Source organism: Chrysochloris asiatica, unplaced genomic scaffold (assembly GCF_000296735.1).
Source record: "Chrysochloris asiatica unplaced genomic scaffold, ChrAsi1.0 scaffold00074, whole genome shotgun sequence".
Taxonomy (NCBI): domain Eukaryota; kingdom Metazoa; phylum Chordata; class Mammalia; order Afrosoricida; family Chrysochloridae; genus Chrysochloris; species Chrysochloris asiatica.
The window spans coordinates 12,607,131-12,635,037 of NW_006408592.1; the positions used below are offsets into that span (position 1 = coordinate 12,607,131).

The following is a 27,907-nucleotide window of genomic DNA, read 5'->3' on the forward strand; positions in this document are numbered from 1 at the left end:
ATTTTTTGTAATGGGATCGGCACTGTACTCAAAGCTTTATAGTTAAATTGTATCCTCAAAATAGGCCTTTGAAGTAGGCATGATTCTCTCTGTCTCAAATGACAAAACTGAGGCTCAGAGTAATGAAGTGATTTGCCCAACATCACCTACCTAATGGGTGTTGGAAGTGGAATTTGAACCCCTGTCTGTGGGGCTCCAAAGCTCAAGCTCTTTCCACTGGTCCTGAGAACCAGCGGATCAGGTTCTGCCAAAGGTGTCTCCTGAGGTGATCACAGAATACTCCTTTGACCAAGGCAGACCTCTCTTACGCTAGGACAAAGCAAGAATTCTCACTAAGAAGTAGGGACTAGATTGCCTTTTGTCCCTTAAGATTTCTCAGCTCCTGGTGTGATACTGTGGGCTACTGTGCTGGGCTGCAAATCAATTTGAACTGCAACCTTGGCGGTTCAGGCTCACCAGTAGCTCCTCGGAAACCCTATACAGGGTCACTGTGAGTCTGAACCAACTCAACGGCACTTAACAAAAAACTCCTACTAAGAAATAATCTACTCCAGACAGAAAGTGGGTGGAGAGGTTCTACTTAGCTCCTTAACTTTGGAATTACAACTTTTAAGATTTTTATGTGACTTCCAGAGATGCCAAGGTTATATTTGAGGAAATAGCACAAAATTGGATCCTCAAGGGTTTCTACAGGAAGTCTGGAAATAGAATTTGGGGCCTGTGCCCAGGCCTGCTCAGGATACTGTTGTTGTTAAGTGCTGTGGAATCGATTCCGACTCATGATGACCCTGTACAGGGTTTCCGAGGCCATAAATCTTTATGGGAGCAGAAAGCCTCCTCTTTCTCCTTCGGAACAGCTGGTAGTTTCGAACTGCTGACCTTGTGGTTTGCAGCCCAATTCGTAACCACTATGCTACCAGAGCTCCGTGCTCAGAATCCTAGAGAAGTAGAACAGGATCAGAGTTCTCCCTGAGCTGGTCCTGGGATCCCAGCTGCCGACAGCTACCGTGTCCTGGCCTGAAGATTTTCATTGCTTGTAGAGTATCCCAAGGCCTTATGCTCAAAGTACAGACAAGCAGCACCGGCATCCTCCAAGAACTTGTTAGAAATGCCGAAGCTCATGCTGTACCCCAGAACAACTTCATCGAAATTTGAACAAAATTCCCAGGTGACTCATGCACATAAAGTTTGTGAAGCATGGTTCCAAGGCCATGGATTGATCTTAAATGTATCTTAAAGGCCAGGCCCTTTAATCATCATGGCTGGGGGCTTGGGTCAAGAAGCTCTCTAGATGGTTTTGATGTGTAATATTGGAGAACCATCACTATAATATTCCTCATCGTGTATATTTTTTATGTGCCCACCAGTGCAGGGAGGTAGGTCTTTGCCCTTGATAAGTTTAAGATCTCACTGAGGAGATAGACAGCTAAACAGAAAAGTATTATGGGTATGAAAGTATAATCTGCTCAGAGTTCAGTGGGATGGCCAATTCTACCAGTGGGGGAAGCCAGGAGTGCGCTTATGGATGAGGTGATGTTCAAGCTGAGTCTCAGGAGATGGCCAGGTGTTCCTAGGTAGGTATAGGCAGCCGGGCAGCGGAGATCCTGAGATGCGGTGTGGGAAAATAGGAGCAACAGAGACTTTGGTTTCCTGCTGACCTGAGCTGGACTCCCATTGTGCACCTAGCAGCGTGTGGCCTTGAGCAAGTCAGTGCACCTCTCTCAGTCCCTGTTTTCTAAAGTGCCCACATTATATGGTTTGTTATTGTTGTTAAGTGCCATCGAGTCAGTACCAACCCATAGCGACCTTATACACAGCAGAACGAAACACTGCGTGGTCCTGGGCCAACCTCACTATTGTTGCCACGCTTGAGTCCATCGATGCTGCCACTTGGCCAATCCATCTCATTGGGGGTCTTCCTCTTTTCCTCTGACCCTCCACCTTACCAAACATGATCTCCTTCTTCAGCGACTAGTGTTGAGGAAAAGGAGGTTATCTGTGTCAAGTGGCAGTGCAGTACCTGGGACAGAATAGGAAAGAATCCATAAGTGGTACTGGATCATTTGTTTGCATGCTGCTCCTCTCTGCAGTTCTGTACTAAAGACTGGTGGTGCTGCGGCCTGTGGAGGTCCAGCTGGGCATCGTTGGTGCAGGTGTTGCTCCCATAGCTGGATGGCAGGAGGAGGAAGCAATGAGTCAAAAGCTAGCCAAGTGTTCTGCAGATGGAAGAGGGCTGTTGTCATGTAGAATCTCATTTGATCTTCATGGCAAAGCTGAGCAACAACTTTATCATTTGACAGATGAGGAGCCCAAGACTTGAAAGGTTTGGGTAATTTGCCCAAAATATAAACCCAGACCTTCCAAGTTCAAAGCTTGAACTCTTTCACATACACTTAGGTAACTGACCATCAAACTTCAAATTTGCCTTCTGGCACAAAAGATGCAGCCATGGCTCTTGGAGACTCTTTATGGTAATCCTGCCAGAACTATCCTCTTCTGGAACTCAACAACCTGAGAAACTCCCTAGGAGTTACACTTCTCTGGAGCCAGGCAGAAAGACATGAGCTGAAAACCCAGAGGGAAAATCAAAGCAGACAGGCCCCCCACCACACCCCTCAGTACCCGAGTTTTTCACCACTGTGGATGGTGCCAGTGTATCATGCGTGATGGGCAGAAGAAATGAAATGACCAGCCTTGCCTCACAGCTGTCTCCAGGAAACCAGAATGATCAAGGCTGCCCCAGAATTAAGAAAGCATTGTCTAAGGCCACTGCCTTCTGTTTCACCAGAACCAGTAAGCTCTGTGAAGATTACATTTGTACTGCATGTTAGGGTCAGTCTCAGGGGACACTTCAGAATAAATAGAGCATCTCTCCTTTTACCACCCACTCCCACCCCTGAAAAAGAGAACTAAAAGCTAAGTAATATAAATGAAAATCCTATGTAAAATTGTGTCTGGAGATGCTATCTATTTAAAATGAGTGCCTACTGTGGGCTAGGTGTCCCTGGATGACACAAATGGTTAGGCACTTGGCCACTAATTAGCAGTTTGAAGGCACCCAGAGGCACCTCAGAGGAAAGGCCAATGATCTGTTTCTGAAAGATTACAGCCATGAAAACTTGATGGAATACAGTTCTACTCTGAAACACATGGGGACACCAGCAGTCAGAATCAACTCACTGGAAACTGATTGGGTTTGGTTTTTTACTATGAGACAATACAGAGATAAATGGAATCCAGTCTCTTCCCCAAGTATTGACAGTGTGATTTTGGAGACAGACACAGAAATAATTAGCCACACACTATTTAAGGGTCCGTGTAATCCAGACATAAACAGGCTGCCCTCAGAGCACAGGGTAGAAGGTTTGGAGAAGGCTTTGCAGAAAAGAGAGCATTAGCTCAGACCTGAAGAATGAGTTCATTAGCATGAAAAAGGCAGGAGGAAGGACATAGCACAGAGCAGTGTACCCAGAGGCAGGCAGGTGTGTTAGAAGGACAAGGTCTTCAGCGATGCTGAACATGGGCCAGTATGGAGGGCAAGACTGACAAGAAGCTGAGAAGAAAGCAGCACCAGAGTGCTTCTAGACTGGGAAAACTGAGCTAATTTTATAAGAAATGGTGAGTCCAGGATCATATGTTGGTTCTTGGGCTAAGTCAAGGGGAAGAGTTTGGAGAAGACCCGGGCTATAGGCCTTTTCTTTGAATAAGGAAGCAATGGTATACCAGCATGGGGACTAGAGAGGTAGGTCATTTGGAGAATTGGAGATAGTCATGGAGTTTGGTTGCATTCAGGGAGAGAAAATAAAGTAAGGAAAACTGTGGGTTCAGAGCTCCCTATTTGAAGTGACCAGTCCAGGATGGTTATGAAGACAAGCATCTGGACGCCAGATGGCAGCATCAAGAATTTGAGATGCTGTAAAATTGATGATTTCCTAACCTTGCTGTGCAAACCAAAGTAAAAACACCACCAGTCAATAAAATAAAATTTTATTTTTTGAAAGGAGCCAAAATTAGATGCCTGGCACAAGGCAAACTAGCTTCTTTCTAGGCTTTTTTGATTCTCTTACTTAAATTTTGGAAGGATATGTAGTGCCTCTGCTTTGCCGGTGCTCTAAGCCTGCTTAGTCTGCCCGTTGACTCCTCTCACTAATCCAATGACAACAGACAATATCAGGCCCGGCCATCTCAAGTGAGAGAGATTACTGTGAATCACAAGACTTCCCAGAAACTTGGAAGCATCTTTCAGTATTGAGATGCAGGTTAAGGGCTTCATAGGTGATAAGGCCATGTACAGGAACTGAAAATTGGCTTCCCAAGAGTGATTATATTTTATCCTTACCTTCTTTGACTTGACATGTGGAGTCCTGGTGGTGTACTTTAGTGTAAGCCCTGGACTGCTAAGCACATGGTCAGTGTTCAAACCCACCAGATTCTCCTCGAAAACCTTATACAGGTCCCTGAGAGTCAAAACTGACTTTGTTAGCACTTTACAAAAAGGGATTCCAACCACAGTGTGGCCTATACTTGGAAGAAATTATAAACCATATGACAGCAAAACTCAGGCTTAGTAAGAAAGACTAACACTGTAGTCACATCCAAGTACAAACATGCAGTTACTGATCATTAAAATAAAAAATATCATTATTGAGCATCTACTGTGGTTACCGACTCCTGGTGTGGCGCTGTAGGATTAGCACTGGACTGTAGACCACAAGGTTAGAAGTTCAAACCCACCAGCTGCTCCTTGGAAACCCTATACAGGGGCTCTGTGAGCTGAAACCGAGTCGACAACACTTAACGACAACAACTTTGGCTATTTGATCTTACACAGTATTCCCAATAGACCTGCAAGGTAGCCATAAATTTCTCCACTTTGCAGATGAGAAAAACTTGAGGTTTGGGAGATCAGCTAATTTGACCAAGTTGCAGAACCAGGAAATGACAGAGCTAGACCTGGTATCCAGAGCCATCTGGTCCCAACACTTCTGCATTTTCCCCACCCTGCAACTAGAAATGGTACCTTGGCTCCTTAAAGCTTCAGATCAGCCTCAGTCTAACTTCTGCTTCTTATGTTAACATAACCTGGTCATTCTGGCTGTTTTTCAGAGACAGAACCATCATCCACACCGCTGCTCCATTTTGTTTATTTTTCCTGGAGTGTTGCTGCAAATTCCAAACTAACCCTGCAGTTCATTTCTGTCTGACCACAGGAGGGAGACTTCTGGGCTCCTGATAAATATACCACAAGTATCCACAGGAGACAGTGTTGATGCCGCTGTTAGTCAGTCAGATCCAGCCCACATCTCATCAAGCAGACCCAACGTGGGGTTGGGTTTGTGCTATAAAAACCCTGTGTAGGGAAGGGTTGTTGTTTTGAACTCTTCAAGATTTTTGTTGGTGGTGGTGCTTTGTTTTGATTATGTTTTTTAATTCAATCCCCTTCATGTTTCTGACTTGAATTTGCCAGTCATGCATGACAGTCTATTAAGAAAACACATACTGAGCATCTGACGTGCACCTAATGTTGTGAAACACCCTAGTACGATGAAAGGACCAAGAGTCTGTTGCAGTAGTAGTTGGGTAGAAGGAACAGTTAGGCCAACTTCTGTGGTATGAAAGACTGAGGATCTATCACTCTGAAGAGAAACAAGTTAGTTCTTGGGCTAAGTCAGGGGGAAGAGCCTGGAGACGACCCAGGGCTATAGGCAGGGGGGCCTGCCTTTTGTTTGAACCAGAAGCAATAGTACAGTAGTGTTAGGGCTAGAGAGGTAGGTCATTTGGGCCGAAGGAGATAGGCAAGGTGTGTTTAGTTCAACTCAGGGAGACAAAATGAAGGAAAACCTTCCTTTATATATTTTTATCTCATAGAACTTTTTCGTATGGGTTTGACAGGACCAGAATTCAAGTTGTACCTGTTGTACAAGTTGTACCTGAAAATTGTACTATCTCTAGCTACCTGTTAGAACAGAAGGGTGTGCTCACCAAATGGCCATGTCTTTGTTTTGCAGTCACAGCCCAGCGCATAAATACTACCTGACCACAGACCCCATGAGTGGAGCTGTCTTCCTTTCAGACACCAACAGCCGGCGGGTTTTCAAAGTCAAATCCACTGTGGTGGTGAAGGACCTTGCCAAGAACTCCGAGGTGGTCGCGGGGACTGGTGACCAGTGCCTCCCCTTCGATGACACTCGCTGTGGGGATGGTGGGAAGGCCACAGAAGCCACACTTACCAACCCCAGGGGTAAGGCTTTGCTTTTTTTTTTTAATGTTTTATTGTGAATTATGTGATAGTTTACATGGGTTTTACATTCATTCTATCGTATATCGTCTCATTGCCATGGTTACAATCCCCTCCATGCAATCCTTCCCCGTACCCCCCAGGTCTTCAGCACACAGTCGCTCTCCCTGTCTGGATCTAAAGTCTCCAGCTGCTCCATCGCTCCACGTCATCATCTCTGGCTCCATTTCAGGCATCACTGCTTCTCTGGGTAGGGTCCCAGTCTCTGAAGGCTTTGCTTTTTTAAACACTATCAGTAACATTTATTGGGGTGCTTTCCACTTCCAAAAGAATACAATGTTCGTCATTATTTAAAAAAAAAAACAAAAAAAAAAAACTACTGAAAAAAGACACAGGGAAATTTTTTAATTTTCCTTCCTCCACCCTCCCTGAAGTATCCCCAATTAACCTTTCTTTCCTTTTTCCTTAGTCTTGCTTCTAAATGTTTGTGTATATATAATATCCACCTCTCTACAAAAAAGTGAAACCACATTAAACAAGCTATTTTAGTAACCTGCTTTCATTTCTCGATAGCAGTGAGTTGTAGCTTTTATATCATCATTTTCCTCCATGTCATTAGTCTTACTGGTACTCACTTTTACTGTCTCTATAGTACTCCATCAGATTAGTGCCCTGTCTGTATTCATCAATCCCTTACTGCTGGACATTTACAGTAACTCTAGATCATTGTTATATGCAGAATTGTGATCTAGCATGTGGCACATAACCATGTGCTTCAAGATGGATTATATGTCATTTCAAGCTTGAGTCCTTCACAAACTTGGGCCACCTCATAGCCACAATTACAGTTTTCATTCATGTATTTAGAAAGTATTTACTGAGCACAGAGATAAATAAGTTCATTATAGCCAAATAAGTAAGAAAGGAACAGGACTCACTCTGTTATGGGAGAGAACAGGGCATGAGGTGCTAGGAGAAAGAACCACACCTGGGAGCTCAGAGACGAGAGTGACCCCTTGTGGTTGAGAAGACCCTGGAAGATTTATAAGGGAGGCTTCTTCATTAATAACCAACAGGCGGGAGAAAGATGAGGCATTCTGCTCCCATAAAGATTTACAGCCTCAGAAACCCTGTGCAGGGTCACTATGAGTCAGAACTGACTCCACGGCACATAACAACAGTGCATTCCTGGTGTGGAGCACCTGTGGGTTAATGCACCAGACTGCAAAGCCGTTTGAACTGCAAAGTTGGTGGTTCAAGCTCACCAGGTGCTCCTTGGAAACCCTATACAGTGTTGCTATGAGTCAGAACCAACTCAACGGCACTTCACAACAACAACATCAGTGGATGACTTCTATATTGCAGGTGCTAAAGACACACTAGGAGTCCTGGTATGGCGCTAGGGGTTAATGCACCAGACTGCAAAGCTGTTTGAACTGCAAGGTCGGTGGTTCAAGCTCACCAGTTGTTCCTCAGAAACCCTATATAGGGTCACTATGGGTCAGAATCAACTCAACAGCATTTAACAACAACAAAAGACACACAAAAGATTAGACCTGCTAAACTCACAGCTAAACCCCACAGGCAAGATTTGTGCTTAAAAGGACGCTGAAAGGCAATAGAGGAAGCAGTGAATGGAGTCTTGGATAGGGTGGTAGCATCAAGATGAATGCATTTCATATGATATAGTATAAAAATATAAGTGGTTAGCTTAATGTGTTAGATTTCAGACCCTGCTTTAACACAAAACAGTAGACTCGAGTACAAGCAGTTAATCTTGTAATCAGAATCAGATGGCTCCACAATTACTGTATGGCTTTCGGGAAGCTGCTTGGTCTATCTGAGCCTCATTTTCTTCATCTATGAAATAAGAACATAATGCATAGTTATAAGGAGTCCTGTTAGTGCCATGGGTTAAGCACTGGACTGCTAACCAAAAGGTTGACTGTTCAAACCTACCAGCTACACTGTTGGAGAAAGATGTGTCTTCTTTCATAAAGATTTACCACCTTGGAAACTACGGGGCAGTTCTACTGTGTCCTCTCGGGCCACTATGAGTCAGAACAGACTTGATGGCACTTAACAACACAACAACAAACAACTCTGCCAAACCACACTCACTGCCATCAAGTCTCTTCTGAGTCACAGCAACCCTATATAGGGTCTCTGAGGAGTTGCTGGTGAGTTTGAACTGCCAGCCATGAGGTTAGAAATCCAGTGCTGATCCTACAGTGCCAGACCAGTGATTATCCTGAAAGTTAATGCCAGGCACGTGGAAAACATACTGTATAGTAGGGACCATCACTTAATGAGGAAGCATCTACTATGTTGTTGTTGTTAAGTGCCTTTGGGATTGTTCTGACTCATAGCAACCCTGTATAGGGCTTCCAAGGAGCAGCTGATGGCTTTGAACCACACCATCATGAGGTTAGCAATCCAGTGCTTTTTCTACAGCACCATACCAGGAACAGGCCCAGAGAAGAAGGTCACAGAGCCAGTGAGTGATAGAGTAGAACCATCATTCAAACCCCACTGCCATCGAGCTGCTAACTGCAAGGTCAATGGTTCAAGCCCACCAGTCACCCCTTAGAAGACCTACGAGGCTATCTGCTTCCATAAAGATTTACAGTCTTGGAAACCCAAGGAGACAGTTCTACTCTGTCTTATAGGGTTGCTATGAAAACCATATACAGGGTCTCTAATTGCAAGTATTAACTTCATTCCAGGCTACTCTCAATATTGTTGTCATTCCCTTACTGGCTAATGAGCAAGTCCAACTAGATGATCACTTAACCTTCTTTGAGGTGCAACATTTACACTCATGATTAAAACAGTTTTGTTTTGTTTTTTAATTTTTAAATCAGATTTAAATAAAAATCTGTTTTTTATTTCTTCCAGGCTTTTTCAATTGTTCTACACACATGTCTTCTCTTTTCTTTCTCCCTCCATCCCTCCCGACTTCCTTCCTCTTCCTCCCTTTTTCTTCCCTCCTTCTCCTCCACTTTTCTCTGTCTCTCTGGCTTGCTCACTCTTGCTTGCCGTCACTCCCTCTCACACAGCCACAATACAGGCATTTTTACACGTGCACACACACACACAGATGTTATAGCATTGAAATTGCCCAACAGCTTATAATTAACCCAGATAGAAGTGATAAGGGTGCCATGATTTGCAGACACTTTGCAGCAGGGAGGAGAAAAGATGTTTACCTATTTAGCACAACAAAGGAGGGAAATAAAGTACAGGAAATCCCCTAGGTTAAGAACGTCCAATTCAACTTGGACAATTTATACTTGCCCTTTCATGTTATGTAAATGTGCCCTCACTTTGAAATGATTGAAGCAGACCCACAAATTCTTTGTCACTGTCATTTGCTGAACGTGCAGCTTTTAAACCATTGAAAAGGCTTCATGCCTTTCCTTGCACTAAAGCAAGGCTGAATAAGAACTGTAGCACCTGTTCTGACTTACCGACAAATTCGACTTGACCCACTTAGGAAGGGATCTCGTTGGTATCCCAGGGACTCCCTGTTATTAATCAGAGGACAGATCACTTCTATTAGCCTGAGCAGTCAAGTTTGTAAACAAGAAACCCAATTGTTCACAGAGCACTCATCAGTCCTAGCAGATGGAAGAAGAAGACAGAGCATCTCCAGGCAGACAAGAAAACTCCTGTTACTTAAAGAATGTAATTAATTTACATCCTGGCCTGGGACAGAAGGTTCTCCCAGCCTTGAGGCTGCCTGGCCCTGTGTTTGAAATCAGTTTCCAGCACTGGTTAGTTAGCCTAGGGATAAGGCAGAAGGAACAACTGTTGTTTGAATGGGCTTCCTCACTCAAAGGTCCTTGACTGTCTTAAGCCACCCTGCTGGCCACATGGGCCTAGGATTAGGGGTCTTGAAACCCATAAAATGCCAGTCACATTCTCATAAATATGCTAATCATTGTTGTTGTTGTTAAGTGCCAAGGAATTGGTTTTGACAGATAGCAACCATGTACAGGGTTTCCAAGGAGCAGTTGATGGGTTTGAACTGTTGACCTTATGGTGTGTAGTCCAATGCTCATCCTGTAACGCTACACCAGGAGTGCATTAGTAATTGCTAAAGGCTGACTATTCCAAATCAGTTATTATTATCCCCATTTTACTGACAAGTAACTGAGACTTTAAAATGAAGTCCCTTGCCCAAGGTTATAGCACTGGAAAGCTTTATAATTCAAGAGTCTCCAGCTCTGGGAAGCCTTTTGTAATCCCTTCTTTCTTAGAAAAGTGAACAAAACAAAACTGACCAGTGCCTCCTTTGGTCACTATGAACCAGAGTCCTCTCGGTTTCTGTCATTCCCGGGGCACTCCACAGGTTCCCAGTGCTGCCTGTGTGCCCCCTCTCTGCCCCAGCACCCCTGAGCAGTTCAGTTTGGTAGGTGTGTGTCTATGCTGACTCACATTCTTAATCAGGGTGGAAGTCAGTGTCAGGAGTGTTTCTGAAAACACCCCCGAATTCATATTTCCAGGTCGATTTTGAGAATACACTTTGGGTGATTCTGATACAGATTAAGGTGAAGATGTGCTGGTTTAGTAGAGTGACTCTCAAACCTTGCTGTGGGCCATTATCACCTGAGGTGCTTGTCAAAAATACAGGTAGAGACTCAAGGCTCCACTTGAGATATTCTGAAGCAGCTGTCTAGGGGGAATGTTTTAGCAAGCTCCCCAGGTGACTCTCACACATAATCCAAGGGTGAGAAATATAGACTTAGAGGAATCCCTTCATCTGAGAGCTGAGAAAACAAGCAGAGAGCTGTTCAGTGACTCGCCCAAGGTCACACAAGATAGTAAAGGAGAAAGTCAGAGGCTGGGACAGTTGGACAGTTCAGTGAGTGGGGAAGATAACGAGTACTCATACTGACGTCCCTCTGTAATGTGCCTTTTAAGAAATTAAATTTAAACTGTTCTCTCTACATAAACGCACAGGATTCTCTTTAGACTCTATACTTCTGTAATGGCCAATGAAATGAAAATCATAGGAATAGAAAAAAATAGGAGGAAGAAAAGAAAACGTGTTACCATAAAGGAGATACTCCCATAGTTACAAGACTTCAAAAGTAGGCTAATTTTAGTAATTCACAGTGGTAGACCTTACCATTGTCAGAAATTATTAATCCAGTTGTGTGTGTGTGTGTGTGTGTGTGTTTACTATGATTTGGGTGAAAGTTTACAGGGCAGAAGCAGCCCTGGTGGCGCACAGCAGGTTAAGCACTGAGTTGCTAGTGGAAAGGTCAGGAGTTCGAAGCTAGCAATCTCTATGTGGAAGACAAATTAGGCTTCCATAAAGATGCACAGCCTTTGGAATCTTATGGACCGAGAACTCTGCCCTGTAGGATTATTTATAAGTCAGAATCAACTCAGTGACAGTGGTTTGGGGTTTTTAGATTTTATAGAGCAAGTTGGTTTCCCATCGGACAGTTCCTCCACATTTTGTTTTGTCACATTGATTGCAGTTGCCCACAATGTAACAGGGTTTGTGTTTGTGTTTACTGTTGCCATTCATACCGCTTTCCTATCTCTTCCTGTCTTCAGAGTTTTTTCTCCAGGCAAATGCTGCCCTTTTGATCTGTATGGTTAATTTTTTTTATGAGTGGGCATCTCCCTGCTGTGGTTCACCTAAGAGTCCTGTTGATTGTTTGCCCAGGAGGGAACAAGATGAAAGGACCCAAAGCCCAGGAAAATCTGAAAACCTGGGTTCTAACCCCTGCTTTGAACTGGTCGCTCAAAGTCTCATCTTTAAAAAGGCAGTGAATGTAACCAGTGCAGTCCCCCTGACCCCACAAGGTTGTTGAGGATCTAATCAAATCACAGAGGAAGAAGTGCTTTGTCAACTCAGAAGACCCCGTGAACCTGGGTGTTTGCATCATCTGTGATACTCACTTCCCATTTTTGGCTTCTCTTCTCCCAGGCATTACAGTGGACAAATTTGGGCTGATTTACTTTGTGGATGGCACCATGATCAGACGCATTGATCAGAATGGGATCATCTCCACCTTGCTGGGCTCCAATGATCTGACATCAGCCCGACCTCTCAGCTGTGATTCAGTGATGGATATTTCTCAGGTAAGGATATTTCTCATCACTAGGGTTCTCAGTTCCACACCCGTTATTCATTTATACACTGAGCAGCCTTGGTGAGGACTCTGAGATACAAGGACGAATAAGACACCGTCCATCCAGGGTAACAAGTGCTGTGGTCAAGGGAGGCAGAGCGAGGTATGGATATAGTGGAGTCCTGAGGACACAGTAGAGAAGTCTGCCCCAGGAATTCGGAAGGCGGTCAGCAGAATGGCCAGAACTGTAAATGGTATGAATTTCCATCCATAGCCACCTGTATAGCCTCTTTCAGAACACTTACAAGCACTTGTACATTGACCACTGTCTTACATGAAGGCAGGAATTCTGCAAGTCTTTTCTCTCTATTAGAACCATAGTTAGTGCCTGGTCCACAGTAGGAGCACAGTCAACATGGTCGATTGATGGGTGGATTGATTGAATCCTAACTCTACCACTCACTAGCTGAGAAACTGAGCACATTTCTGAACCTTCGGAGTCTCATTTTTCGTATCTGTAAAGTAAGAAGTACGCCTCTCAGTCTGGCGGGGTTGCTTTAATGATGCAATGCATGTAAGACTCCTGGCACCCATTAGCATTCAGGAGGGGAGCAATAAACAGGAGTACTAGTGCCCACTGTTAGAAAGGAGGTGATGTTTGTGCTAGGTTTTGAAGGTTGAATAGGAGTCTTCTGGGTGACAAAGAAAGAAATGAAACATTCATACTAAAAATGTCTGAAAAGACACAGAGATGATAATGGGTCTGGTAATTCAAGGCATTGGAAAATTCCATGCTGGAGCATGGGGTGCTTGAAAGGAAGTGGAAGGAGTTGAGGCTGGAAGCATAGTTTGGGGTCATTTAGAAAGGACCTTGTCATACCAGGCCAACAAGTTTGGACCTTATTTGGTGGGCACTGGGAGAGATACAAATGACTGGGCTCAGCATGTCCTTTGTATATCCTGCAATGACTTGGCAAGAGATATGTCCTCTGTTGCCTTGGCAGGGCCTGATCTGAATTGAATCCGTTAGCATCTGCTTGCCAACATTAGTGAAACTAGGAAAATAGGAGGCTTGAATTACATCAAATTGCGAATGGGCTTCAGCTCCTGCCATGCTCAGCTTCTCCAACCCTCCATTTCGGAGGGTGCTGCCATCACAGGTCCTTCGTTTCCACTGACTGTGGCACCTGCTTCCTGGTGCTCAGTGAACAGCAGAGGCTGGGAGGCCTCACTGCTCATGCCTGCCTCTGTTCTTGATGTGTATCATGGGCTCCTTCCCCAGGGCCCCAGGCTGCCACTGGTGCTTCCAGCACCCATGTGACATCCCTGTTGGATGCTGGTACCATTTCACTCTGAGCCAACTAATGTGATTGTTATGCTCCAGAATGGAATCTGTTCTCTGCCACTTGTCTTTCCAATTTGGCAGGCTTCCCCGTGCTGGCTTGCAGCTTCCCTCTTCAGTCTGTGAGCAAGCTTAGGTTACCCATCAGGAGGCTGCCATGGCCTGAGGATGTACAGACAAGTATTTTCAGTTCTCAAAATGGGCCCTGCACCAGCCAGCATAGGGTGCAGAAAAATTTCAATCCACACATTGGAAAATTGTTTAACTTTAGGTAGAGGTGCTGCCAAGCAGTCAGATCAAAGGCTTGGAAGATAACTGGCATAGACTAGGGGAGGGAGACAGGAGTCCCAACCTAGATTCAGAACTCCTGGATGGAAATCCCTATGCACCTAGCCGTCGCTACCTTGAGCTGAATCTTAGCATGGAACTTTTTCTACCAAGCTCTCCAACACAGGCATACATTTTCACATGCACATATGGACTTTGGCTCTCAGATTTTTCTGTTACAAATCCCTAGCTACTTTACTGTTTTGGAGCAGGAGAAGTACCTGGGGGGTGTAAATGATTAAGGTGCTCACTGCTAATGAAAAGGTTAAAGGTTCGAGTCTACATAGGGGTACCTTGGAAGAAAGGCACCCAGCGATCTATATTCAAAATATCAGGCATTGATTTGGAGCACAATTCTACTCGGACACACATGGGGTCCGCATGAGTTGGATTTGACTCAGTGGCATCTGATTTTGGTTTATGGGGCAGGAGGAGAGTTAAGCCAGAGATGTAAAAGAGAATCTTTCACATGAACATGGCCCAGAACAGGAATGCAAAGGGGAGAACTAGGGGACTTGGTCCAGCTCCTCTGGGAGGAGACAAAGAGCAGGCCTGAGAAGAAACTAGACTGAGGCCAGAGAGCAGAGGAGGAGAAAGATGCTACAGCTTGTGCTATAACAGGAAGCTCCTCAGAACCTGATCTTTCCCCCTCTCCCTCCTCCCTCCCCGTCTCTCTCTCACACACACACAACAACAACAACAACAACACCCATAACTCCATACTTAGGCTCCAAAACGACTTCCTAGAGGTCAGGTGCTCTGTGAGAAGTAGTCAGACACAGATGAGTAACTGGTTTTCGTATTTAGCGGTCACCAGAATCCTGTGAGGCACATATTATTATTACCTGATCCATTTTATAGCTAAGGTAATTGAGACTCAGCAAAGGAAAATGCGTTTATAATGAGGCTTCAAAAAGTTTGGGGGAAAATAGAATTGAAGTATAAATGAAATTCTTCCATTAACTTTTTGAAGTCCCCGGCAAATGCAAAACACTGTACTTGGCTCCATCAGGGATGTGGAAATTTTTTTGTTGTTGAAATGTGTATATAAATGGCATAATGGAGTACCTGGTAGCTTGTAATACACTGTAAATATTAGTTCCCTTTGTAATTACAGCGAAGTCCCTTATACATTGTCTCCTTCAAGCTTCACAACCCCCCTGTATAATATTCACTGTGGCACTGTAGATTAATGCACTGTACTACAAGGTCAGGTTGTACTACAAGGTCGGCTGTTCGAGCTCACCAGCCACTCCTCAGAAACCCTATACAGGGTCGCCATGGGTCAGAACTGCCTCAACGGCACTTAACAACAACAACCCTGCTTTATATATGGGGAAAAAAGTTGAAACTGTACAAGTCATTTGAGTAAGATCACACATCCAGTCATTGTTGACTGGCACTAGGAAGTAAGGTGTCCTGACCCCACATTCCTCACTCTCCCTGTGCAGTCCACCAGATGCTCATTTGTTGACTCATTAGACAATCCATTTTTGAAACTAGGTAGCAAAGTTTTCAGCCCAGCATGTTTTAATAAAGGGACCGAATGCTCTGGAAGGACAGAAAGAAGGAGAGCTTCTCCACAGCTATTGTTAAGTGCCTTGCAATAGGTTCAGACTTGAAGCGACCCTGTATAGGGTTTCTGAGGAGGAGCTGGTGGGTTTGAACTGCTGACCTTGCAGATAGCAGTGCAATGCTGATCCTACAGTGCCACACCAGGGCTCCCTGTCCATAGTAGGGCTGTAGAATGTGGGAGATGGAGAGATAGTAATGTCTAGTTCCAAGTCCATATTAGTGGTGAGGTAAGTAATCCACAGCACCATCATCACTGACAGGGAGGTCCAATCAGAGAAGCTGTAGTAATTGGGGTCGGAACCAGGATCATAATGCAGGACTTGTCAGGAAGACTCTAAAAACAGTGCTCCTTTTTCTTTCCCAGAGTGCCTTTGCACATGTGAACATCAAGAGACACAGAGAAAAAGAATAGGGAATTGCTTGCAATGTACTTCTTCCTCCCTACTCTCCCTGCTCCTTCCAGTTGCACCCCTACCCCTCATGCCATCAGGAGCTATCTTTTCATCATAATGACAGGCAGAAAGGTCTCAGCAATCAAGTCCCCAAGGTGCCACAGGACCAGAGGGCATAAAATATTTAGCAGCCAGTGTTGACAAGAAATGGGTTTTTAAATTGAAAATTCCCCTGTCACTTTAGAGTAAACTGTGTTCTTGATGCAGCCGAAGGCTGCCGTAATACTGTGCCTCCAAGAGTGCTGAGAAGTGTGAAGCAGCAGGTCTGGCCTGGTCAGAGGCTCTGGAGTGCCTGCAGGATCCCCTGTTTTGTGGAGACCCTAGAACCTGGACTGGGGATGAGGGAACCAGAGGCTTTAGGAAGCAGGACCGGAAGAACTTGAGAACGCTGCCCTATCAGAGTGCCCCTGAGCTGGAGGGGCAAGTGGGCAGAACCACATCTTATGTACAGATATTCTGTTGGGGTTTCTTTTTACATTAGAAAAATACCACATGGACATTGTTAAAAATATTGAAAGTTTACAAATCACAAAGAAGAAAGTCAGAATCCCCTTTAGCCCTAGCACTTAACCTTTTGATGTATATCTTGCAAGCTGTCTAATCTCTCAATCTGTAATCTAATTACTGCATTTTTCCACAGTTGGGATCATACTGTACTTACAATTCTATAACCTGCTCTTTTCACTTAATTTATAGCAGATATTTTCCATGTCATCCAGTATCTATGTAGAACATCATTTTTAATGTCTCCACATACATATTTCTTCAAGTCAATGTTGTTGAGTACTTGAGTAGGTTCCAATTTTCACCATTTTTAAACAGGGTTGTGATAAACACCTTTGTAGTCAATGGTGTACATGAGTCAACTCCTAGAAGAGGAAATTCTTATCTGAAGAAAGGTATTTGCTTAAGTAAGTAAGCCTCAGATTTGGCAGAATGTTAGAGATTTGCTGTGGCCTCGGGAGCCCGAAGGTGATGAGTTTTTAGGTATGGGATAACAACAGTAAACTGGAGGCAGTCACGTGCCATATGAGGGGACACAATCGGCATAGGACCTCCCTTAGTGCCACACCTTGTTATTAGGTGCCTTTGTTGTTGCTCAGTGCCATCTAGTTGATTATGACTCATAGCAACACTGCATATGGTTTCTGAGGAGCCGCTGATGGGTTTGAACTGCCAGTCTCACAGTTAGCAATCCAGTGCTTATCCTGTAGAGACATACCTATCAGTATGATAGATCCAGCAACCCAGCCTCCACGGCCACTGAGCAAGGCACTCCTCGCCTCAGACTCCTCCAGCTGCATGGCACCTGAAGGCTTAACCTGTGACTTACATCATTTCCCAGTATCACTCAGAGGTGGTACAGATAGTGGTCCCATTGCCAACTTCATTAATCCGTTCCAGAGGGACTTCTCAGAGATGCTAGAAACCACTATCTAGCTCTCAAACATCAGAGTGGTCTTATTAAGATGCAGATTCTGATGCAGTTGGTCTTGAGTGAGGCTTACCACCCTTCACTTGTCCCCAGCTCTCCCTTATAATATCATCGCTGCTACACTTGTCGTACATGAAAGAGCATAATGATTCTCTACCCCAATTGGAATCACTCATGAAGCTTTGGGGGGGTGGATATGCTAATGCCTGAACCTCAAAGTCATGTTCTGAATTTAATTTATCTGGGATGGGATTTAGCATCAACATTTTCTAAAATCTCCACAAGCAATCTGAATGTGTAGCCATGTCTGAGAATCATGGGTCTGAACTTATGTCTGACAGAGACCATGGTTATTTGGTCTTTGTAGCATTGGCACCTAGTCTTGTATTACTCTGTAAACGCAAAGAACTGAGAAATCATCTTTCAGTTATCATCTCAAAAACTCACCAGGAGTCTTTCTTAAACCTTTGAAAAACACCTGGCTTGAGCCTCTATGCTCCATCTGCCTTCCTTCCTACCTCTGAAAATTAGCTGGCATTGCTTGGGCACTTATTAAGTTAGGTCCACTACTCTGCTATCATTTCTATTCTACAGATAAGAATACTGAGGCCCAGAGAAGTAAAGCAACCCATAAGTGGTAGAGCTAGGATTTGAACTCAATCTGACTCCAAAGTCTATCCTCTTTCCTACTTTATCTCCTTCATGTTTTGTCAGTCTTAATGAGGCCAAAAAATGTCTCAGTGGTCACTATTGCCTGGTTTCACTCCGATCAGGGAGCTGATCACCCATTGTTGATGACAGGCTACTATGAGAATTAAGGAAGAATGTCTGTGAAGATACTTTGGGCACCGTTACGGACCATGCTGGGGTGTGGAGTGTTGTGGGGTGGGCTCTTGGGCAGTCATTTGAGTGTCCATGTCTCCATTGTCAGGTTCGCCTGGAGTGGCCCACAGACTTAGCCATCAACCCGATGGACAACTCACTCTACGTCCTTGACAACAATGTGGTCCTGCAAATCTCTGAAAACCACCAGGTGCGCATTGTGGCTGGGAGGCCCATGCACTGCCAGGTTCCTGGCATCGACCACTTCCTGCTGAGCAAGGTGGCCATACATGCAACTTTGGAGTCCGCCACTGCGTTAACTGTTTCACACACTGGGGTCGTATACATCGCTGAGACTGATGAGAAAAAGATCAACCGCATCAGGCAAGTCACCACTAGTGGAGAAATCTCGCTAGTCGCTGGAGCCCCCAGTGGCTGTGACTGTAAAAACGATGCCAACTGTGATTGCTTCTCTGGAGATGATGGTTATGCCAAGGATGCAAAGCTGAATACCCCATCTTCCTTGGCTGTGTGCGCTGATGGAGAACTGTACGTGGCTGACCTTGGGAATATCCGGATTCGCTTTATCCGGAAGAACAAGCCTTTCCTCAATACCCAGAACATGTATGAGCTGTCCTCACCAATAGACCAGGAGCTCTACTTGTTTGACACCAGTGGCAAGCATCTGTATACCCAAAGCCTGTCCACTGGAGACTACCTGTACAACTTCACCTACACTGGGGATGGTGACGTCACACTCATCACGGACAACAATGGCAACATGGTCAATGTGCGCCGAGACTCTACCGGGATGCCCCTCTGGTTGGTGGTCCCTGATGGCCAAGTATACTGGGTGACCATGGGCACCAACAGTGCATTGAAGAGTGTGACCACACAAGGACACGAGTTGGCAATGATGACATACCATGGCAACTCTGGCCTTCTGGCAACCAAAAGCAATGAAAATGGGTGGACCACATTTTATGAGTAAGTATCAGGCCAAGGCTATTTGGCAATTTTCCTTTATTTTATTAAGTACATTTCAGGAATTGTTCAATTGAACTGTGTTCCACATGTTCGTATTCCAGATGATTTTTCCTAGAAAGGAGCTAGTGTAGCAGAGAAGGCAGGAACTTTGGAGTCGAACTTTGAATCCTGGTTCTTTTATGGATTCTTTTGTCTCAACATATTACAGGGAGGAAAAATCACTGTCCAGAAATACAGCAGTGGAAAAAGAAACAGTTTCATATGCATGAAGAGACAAACTTTGATTATGTAGAAAATTCAAATTTCAACAAAAAGTTTTCCATTTAAACATTTCAGATGGAACTTATTAATGCTATGTCTTTAGCAGGTGTTAGCAACATAAGAATCAGCAATCACCTATTATGGTGTCATATGAAGTTTGCATCCAGAAAAGAGGAATATGAAGGCACAGAGCCCTTCATTCCTACCCAAAATGATCCTAAAACCTCTTTTTTTGTTGTTAAGTGCTGTCATGCCAGTTCCAACTCATAATGACCCTATATTGGGTTTCCAAAGAGCAGCTGATGGGTTTCAACCACTGACCTTGTGGTTAGCAATCTAGTGCTTACCCTATAGTGCCAAACCCCGATTATTAGTTCCTATATCTAACTGGTAGTGTTGTACTGTGGCATGTGGCACTGTTGTGTCACCATTTGTTGTCAAAACAGCCCTGGTGGTACTGTGCGGTAGGCATTGATGTGCTAACCAGAAGGATGGCAGTTCAAACCCACCTGCCGATCCTCAGCAACCCTATACAGATTTGCTATGAGTCAGAACCAACTCAATAACAAATTTGTTTATTTATACACACACACACTACATTCTGTGATTAAGATGTATGATTTGGATGGTGTGCAATCCTGGATTACAAATGAGTTCCATTCCTAAATCTGTCTTTAAAATTGAATTTTTATCTAATGTCAGTTAATTGTTTCTCTTGGTATATAGTGTGCCTTTCTATGCATAAAAACATTAGGGATACACTAGGAACATCATAATACAGTAATAATCATGTACCTTGAATGTTTACAATCATAGGCTTTACAGGGATTGGGACCACTGATGTATATACGCAGTCAGACATTTCCTAAATGGATGTTATGCAGGGCAGGACTGTGTACGTGTGTGTATGTAACTGTAGCTACATACATGCATAACTTATTATACTTTACATACTTGGTTTAATATAAAATAGAGATTCTGAGGTATTGTTCTTTGAGATCATTTAAAACTTCTTTTTGAGTTCTTTACCAAGGATCTCTGGTAGCATAGTGGTTATGAGTTGGGCTGCCAACCTCAAGGTCAGCAGTTCGAGACTACCAGTGGCTCCGCAGGAGAAAGATGAGGCGTTCTGCTCCCGTAAAGATTTACAGCCTCGGAAACCCTATGCTGGGTTGCTATGAGCCAGAACCGACTCCACAGTACCATAACAACCACCATGTACCAAACTACTGAGATTTTGGACATTTGACCATTAGAGATGTATGTGGGAGATGGGGAAGGCATCAGCCTTGTTGAATATCAGCAGTTCACCAAGGACTAGGACGTGCATGAGGCACTCCATCCTCATGACAGTTGTGGAAAATGGGTCAGATCCATTTTACAGAAAGCGGATCTAAGGTCAGAGAGCTGACTTGCCCATTGCTATGCAGTGGGAATGTAGCAGGCTAGTCTGTTGATAGGAGAGTCCATGTTCTTCTTGCTGTTGCCCTTGGAATGGTTGTTAGTCCCAGATGAACTTGAATCCTTGAACCATAAACTTTTCTTAAGCTTGATCAAACACCAGTGTCTCATAGACCTAGAATCCAAAACAAAAGGATCTGTAATGGATTTTTTTAAACATAATTTGTCCAAAAAATGTCACAGCAATTTATACAAAGTTCACTGGTTAAATTCCTGTCTCCAAACAAGAACCTTGTTAATTACAAAGAAAAGACAAAGATCCAGGAAAACAGCAATTATCTTGATTAACTCACTGAAATGGAAAACGTTAAATAATTCAATTTTCCCCATTGCCCAATGGAAATTTCTTATACAGTATTTAGCCAATACAGGGGTTTCTTTGTCAGACCATGTCTGTGAGCTCAATTAGCTCCCAAGGTCACCCACTCAGACCCCCAACTGAATGCTTGAACATCACTGCAGCTGTTAATCCCAACCAGCCCTTTAATCTAACGTCGCTGTAACCGTAAATTGATGTTACATTAAGAAGGAAAAGTTAGTATCAACTTAATAAGTAGTACCCAGGAGAAGGAATGTTGGTCCTTACTGATGCAACCCGGGAAGTGGAAGATGTCAAATGCAAAACCAAACCCACTGCTACTGAATCCTTTCCAACTCATGTGAACCCTACATAGAGTTTTACAAACTGTAAATCTTTATGGGAGAACGCCATAGAGTAGCTGGTGGTTTGGACAAACCTTGCTGTTAGCAGCCCGGTGCCTAACCCACTGTACTACCAGGGCACCTTAAAGGGAACAGTAAAAGCCTTAAAAGTAAAAAAGGAAACTGTTTCGGAAATCCTACTGCATGCAGGCCCCTTTCCTATTTAACCTTCAGAGCAACCGCAGACCATAGGAATTTAGTATCCACACTCTTTACAGATGAAGAAAAAGACACAAAGATATTAGATAACTAGTCTAAAATTACACAGGAACTACATAGCAGAGCCAGAATGCAAGCCCATGTTTTCAACTGCACTGCCTGGGTTCACTCAGGTTTTTTTATATAATAGAGGATTATGTTGTTTAATAGGGATTACAGTGGTATTTATTTCATAGGAATATTCTAAAGCTCAAAAATTGAATGAAACAAAACATGAAAAGTTCAATGTCTGACAGTCACCATACATATTGAAATAATACTTGTTGCTACTTGCAAGCAATAGTAACAGTAGCAATAACTGCAAAAAAGCTGATTCGGCATGGCACTGTGGCTAAGCATTGCACAAAGTTGGTGGTTCAAACCCACCCGGCTCCCTGGGGAGAAACAAAAGGTTGTCTGCTCATCTTTCAAGATTTACAGCCTCGGAAACCCTGCATAGTGTCAGTATGAACCATTATCAAATGGGTGGCAACAGTATTAATTACCCTGGAGAATTTGCAGGTAAGCAAGTCAAAGAGGCAGACAGACTTTGTAGTTGAGGTAGGTCAAGGTCAGAAGAGTGGGATCAAGTGTGAAGGATCAGAGCATTAACTAGGAAAAAGAGGTCAGGCTACGGAGAATATCCAAAATGAGTTGAAAAATAGCATGCAGAAGCAAAATAGCAAAATAGTTCAGTTTGGACCGTGAATTTAAAAAAAGCATGCTAGGTGGACATTTTCACTGGTTGTTAGCCATATGACTCTGGGGCAGGCTGGCTGGCTTCCATACCCCTGACTCAACCAAACAGATATAAACACTGCCCTACTATTTTTGGTACTGTAGGATAAGCACTTGACAACAAGGCGATTCAAGCTCCCAAGCCACTCCTCAGAAACCCCATAGAGGTTCACTATGAATCAGAACTGACTCAACAGCATTTAACAACAACCCTTTTGGAGGCTGTTATGAGGAATTTTTTTAAATTACTGAAAGTAAAACTACGTTGCAGGCACCCAGAAGTAAGGGTGTTTTCTATCTTAGCTCCAGGAGGCAGCTCAGTATATTTCATCGTAACTACTCGAAGAGTTTATTTTTAAATGGCTCATACTTGCCTGTGACCACAACTTGTCTGTCAGTTGGTCAAACTGTTGTTTGCTGGAAGCTAATTCACCAGCATTTTAAACATGCATGGTAGACAGATTTCAGCAGCGCTTCCAATCTAAGACTAGGAAGAAGGGGAGGTGGAGTACTTCTGAATGTTTAACCACTGAAGACCATATGAATAGCAAGGGATACAGTGCCAGAAGATGAGGTCATCATGTCTGAAGGCACTCAAATTACGCCTGGGGAAGAGCCATCTCTTCAAAGTAAAATTGACCATTATGATACGAATGAATTAAAACTTTAAGGACCTTCATTTGCTGGTGGGGCACAACTTAAAATGAGAAGAAACAGCTACAAACATCCATTAATAATCAAAATATGGAATGTACAAAGTATGAATCTAGGAAAATCAGAAGTTGTCAAAAATGAAATGGAACACAAAGATTGATATCATCCTAGACATTAGTGAGCTGTAACGGACTGGTATTAGCCATTTTTTATCAGAAAATCAAATGGTTTACTATGCTGGAAATGACAAAATAAAGATGAATGACATAACATTCATCATTCAAAAATATATCAAGATCAGTCATGAAGTACAAGGCTGTCTGTGATAGGATAATATCCATATGCCTAGAAGGAAGACCAGTTAATACCACTATTAACCAAATTTTCACACCAACCACTAAAGCCTGTGATGATGAAATTGAAGAATTCTACCAACCCTCCTCAGTCTGAAATTAATCAAACATGAAATTAAGATATATTGATAATTACTGGTGATTAGAATGAGAAGGTTGGAAACTAAAGGAAGGATCAGTAGTTGGAAAATTGGACCTTGGTGATAGAAATGATGCTGGAGATCCCATGATAGAATTTTACATGACAGTTTATTCATTGCAAATAGTTACTGAAAAAACAAAACAAGGTGACTATGTACACAGACCTCACCCCTCACCAGATGGAATACACAGAAATCAGACTGAGCTTTTCCACTGTCTCTTCCCAAAGATGTAGTCAAGCTCATCAGCCAGGCCAACACTGGAACAGAGTATCAATTGCTCTGTTTTTAAAATCATATTTTTAAAAAAGGTGAAGAAAATTAATACAAGTCTATGAGAGCCAAAATATGACCTTGAACATATCTCACCTGAATTTGAAGATCATCTCACGAACAGCGTAGATGCATTAGACACTAATGATAAAAGACCAGAAGTGTTGTGGGATGACATCAAGAACATAATACAGGAAGAAAGGAAAAGGTGATTAAAAAGTCAGGAAAGAAAAGACCAAAACGGGATGTCAGAAGAGAGTCTGAAACTTGCTCTCCAGCACAGAAATGCTAAGATGAATGAATGGAAGAAATGTGGGCATAAAACAACTCAACAGAAAATTTCAAATGGCAACTCGAGAATTATAATGAAATGTGTAAAGAACTTAAGTTAGAAAACCATTAGAGAAGAACCCACTCTGTGTATCTCAAGCTGAAAGAACTGAAGAAAAAATTCAAACCTTGATTGCAGTACTGAAGGATTCTATGGGCAAAAATATTGAATGATGCAGAAAGCATCAAAAGAAGATGGAAAGAATATACTGAGCCAATGTACCCAAAATAAATGGTTGGTGTTAAGCCATTTTAAGAGGTAGCATATTATCAAGAACGAATGATACTGAAGGAAGAAGCTGAAGTTGCACTGAAGCCATTGGCAATAAACAAGGCTCCTGGAATTTATGGAATAGAAATTGAAATCTTTCAACAAGGTAACGAAGCACAAGAGGTGCTCTCTCATCTGTGCCAAAAAAATGTGGAAGGCAACTACCTGGCCAACCTATTGGAAAAGATCCATGTTTGTCCCCATTCCAAAGAGAGGTGACCCAGAAAAACGTGGAAATAACCAAATAATAATTCAAACATTCAGAAGAGGATGTAGAACAAGGGATACCACTGCTGACATTTTATATATATATCAGCTTAAAACAAAGAATATCAGAAAGATGCTTACTTGTGCTTTATTGATGATGCAAAAGCCTTTGACTGTGCTGATCATGACAAGCTATGGATAACATTATGAAGAATGAGTATTCCAAAACACTTATTTGTGCTCATGAGGAACCTGTATATAAACCAAGAAGCAGTCATTCAAGCAGAACAAGAGGATACTGAATGGTTTAAAATCTGGAAAGGTGTGCGCTAGGTTTGTATTCTTTCACCATACTTATTCAATCTGTAAACTGAGCAAATAATCCCAGAAACTGGATTATATAAAGAAGAATGTGACATTGGGATTGGAGGAAGACTCAGTAGCAACCTGTGATATGCAAATGATACAAACTAGTTTGCTGAAAGTGAAGAGGACTTAAAATACTTACTGATGGAGATCAAAGACTATATAGCCTTCAGAGTGGATTACAACTCCATGTAAAGTAAACAAAAAGCCTCATAACTGGTCCAGTAAATAACTTCATAATAAATCTACAAAAGATTGAAGTTGTCACAGCAGTCAAGAAATCTGAGGACGTATTATTGCACTAGACATATTGCTGCACAAGACCTCTTTAAAGCGTTCAAGAGCAAAGATACCAACTTGAGGACTAACGTGCATCTGACCCAAGCCAAAGTATTTTCAGTATCCTCATAGGCATGTGAAGTTGGACAGTTAAGTAAGGAAGACTGTAGAAGGAGTGATGCATTTGAGTTATGGTGTGGAGAAGAATACTTCAAGTATCATGAACTGCCAGAAGAATAAACTCATCTGTGTTGGAAGAAATGCAGCCAGAATGCTCCTTATAAAGCAGTATGACAAAACTGCATCTCTCCTCCTTTGGACGTGTTATCAGGAGGGAACAGTCCCTGGACAAGGACATCATGCTTGGTAAAGTGGAGGCTCCTCAAAAAAGAGAAAGACCCCCCCCCCAATGTGATGGATTGGCACATGGTATCAGAAAGGGGCTCAAATGTAACACCTGGTGTGAGGATGGCACAGGACCAGGCAATGTTTCATTCTGCTGTGCGTAGGGTCACTGTGAGTCAGAACCAACTCAACAGCACCTAACAACGCACCTAACAACAAACAACAACTGTTCTGTTACATAAACTATTAGTGAAACAAGTTTTAAATTGGCTTAAGTGATCTTTTCAATAGATTAAATAATGTCTAACATAAACATCACACACTTCAGAGCTACTTGACTTAAAAAGTTCATAATTCCTGGAGAATCAAGATGCTTTCCTTCCCTGTGCCTACAGGTAGAAAACCTCATAGGAGTCTGTAATAAACCCTCATCCCCAATGTATGGCATTAGGAATTTCAGATTGGGGCTCCTGGGCAGACGGCATTTGATGCCTGAGAAAATGGCCTAATGAGCATGAAGCAGGTTCCAAAGTTGGCATGCAGGCTGAACATAAAGCAGCAGCTTCTGTGAGTGTCATGGTAGGAGGTGGCTCTGGTTGCTTACAGTGCCCTGTGACAGATATCCTCACACTAACTGCTCCCCTACAGGCCCTAGCTAATTTATCTCTGTATCAAGCTGAAGCCTTGCCACCTAGTTGATACTCAGTAAATATTTTATGAGTCAAATGTAAATTCAGGAAGGAGAAGAAATAAAGAGAAAAAAATACAATACAGTGGGAAGAATGCTAGATTCAAATCTTAGCTCCAACAAGAGAATTCAACTAGGAAGGGTCAATGAAAAGACTTGTCTGCCTATTTTTTGCTGAGGGTAAAGGGAGAGTCTTTGGGAGCCAGAAAGAACATCACCATCAACCTTACAGTGAAAAGAAGTCAGAGAAATGGCAAATCCATGAGTTATCTTGAACTCTTCCTCTGAGGTCAAAGGACTACCTGTTGGCCCCAAAGATTTTCCCGCAAAAAGAAACAAGATGTGAGTGCTTGTTTCCTTGGAATAGTCACAACCAGACACTTGTAAGAAGAGTCAGTTCGAGTGGTTGGTGAGTTGGTAGAGAATAGTATGCGGGCAAGAGAGTCGGAAGCCAGGAGACTGAAGAAATTGGAGAAGGTCATGTCCTCCTCAGCGTTTTTCTGGAGAAACCCTACCAGGGACTCACCGAAAAGAATGGAGGAAGAGTTCAGACAATGTCCTATGTGACACACCTGGGGGAAGGTTACAGCAGGCCCCGATGGATGAACACCAAAATCTGCTGGCTCTTTCAGAGTCTTCTCACCAAATCTCCCAGCTGGGGCAAAAGAGAAGGGCAACAAACAAAGTCCTACTTGGCACTAGGGGAAATATCCTAAGAGAAGGGAGCCACAATGTAAGGAGACGTAGGAGTAATGAGGAAATGACTCCTCCTCTGAGATTCTGCCACACATTTGGTTTGCTTTGTTGTGTCGGCTAGTCAATTCCTACTCACAGTGACCCTGTATAGGATTTCCAAGAGCAGCTGGTAGGTTTGAACTGCCAACCTTATGGTTAGCATTCCAGTACTTAGCCTATAGCGCCACACTAGGATTCAGGGACATGTTCCTATCTAAAATTGAGGCTTAGTAAAAGCAATAGAGAACACTTCCACCAGGCCCCAATGTCAGCTAAAAAACTAACAGTGACAACAAAGGGTAGAATCACACTGGGAGAGGGATAAAACCAGGGTAAGAGACCTCCTCTGAGGTACAACACAAAGGGGAAACCTAAAGCTGAGGGTGAAGTAGACATTGAGAAAAGAAACAAAAAAACACAAACCTCCTGGAAAACCATTACCCACCCTAAACATAGGTATGATGAGAATTTAAAGCAACAATAAACCTCAAACCCAAACTAAACTAACTCAAAACCCCTCACTAAAATCCTAGCAAAAGGAAATTATACCCATTTTCAAGCAAAAAGCATTTTCTACTATTGCTGCACAAGATGTTGCCATTTTCAACTGGACAGGACATTAAAGGTGGCCAGAGT

General features: G+C 43.2%; 1 protein-coding gene across 1 annotated transcript in view; it reads left to right on the top strand.

Moving 5' to 3' along the window:
- TENM4 (teneurin transmembrane protein 4) overlaps positions 1-27,907 on the top strand; it is a 543,700-nt gene that overhangs the window by 472,150 nt on the left and 43,643 nt on the right. Inside the window, exons 22-24 of the mRNA XM_006864983.1 lie at positions 6,009-6,241; positions 12,186-12,340; positions 18,393-19,270. Coding sequence (XP_006865045.1) covers positions 6,009-6,241; positions 12,186-12,340; positions 18,393-19,270 — 1,266 coding nt within the window. The remainder of the gene's footprint in view (positions 1-6,008; positions 6,242-12,185; positions 12,341-18,392; positions 19,271-27,907) is intronic.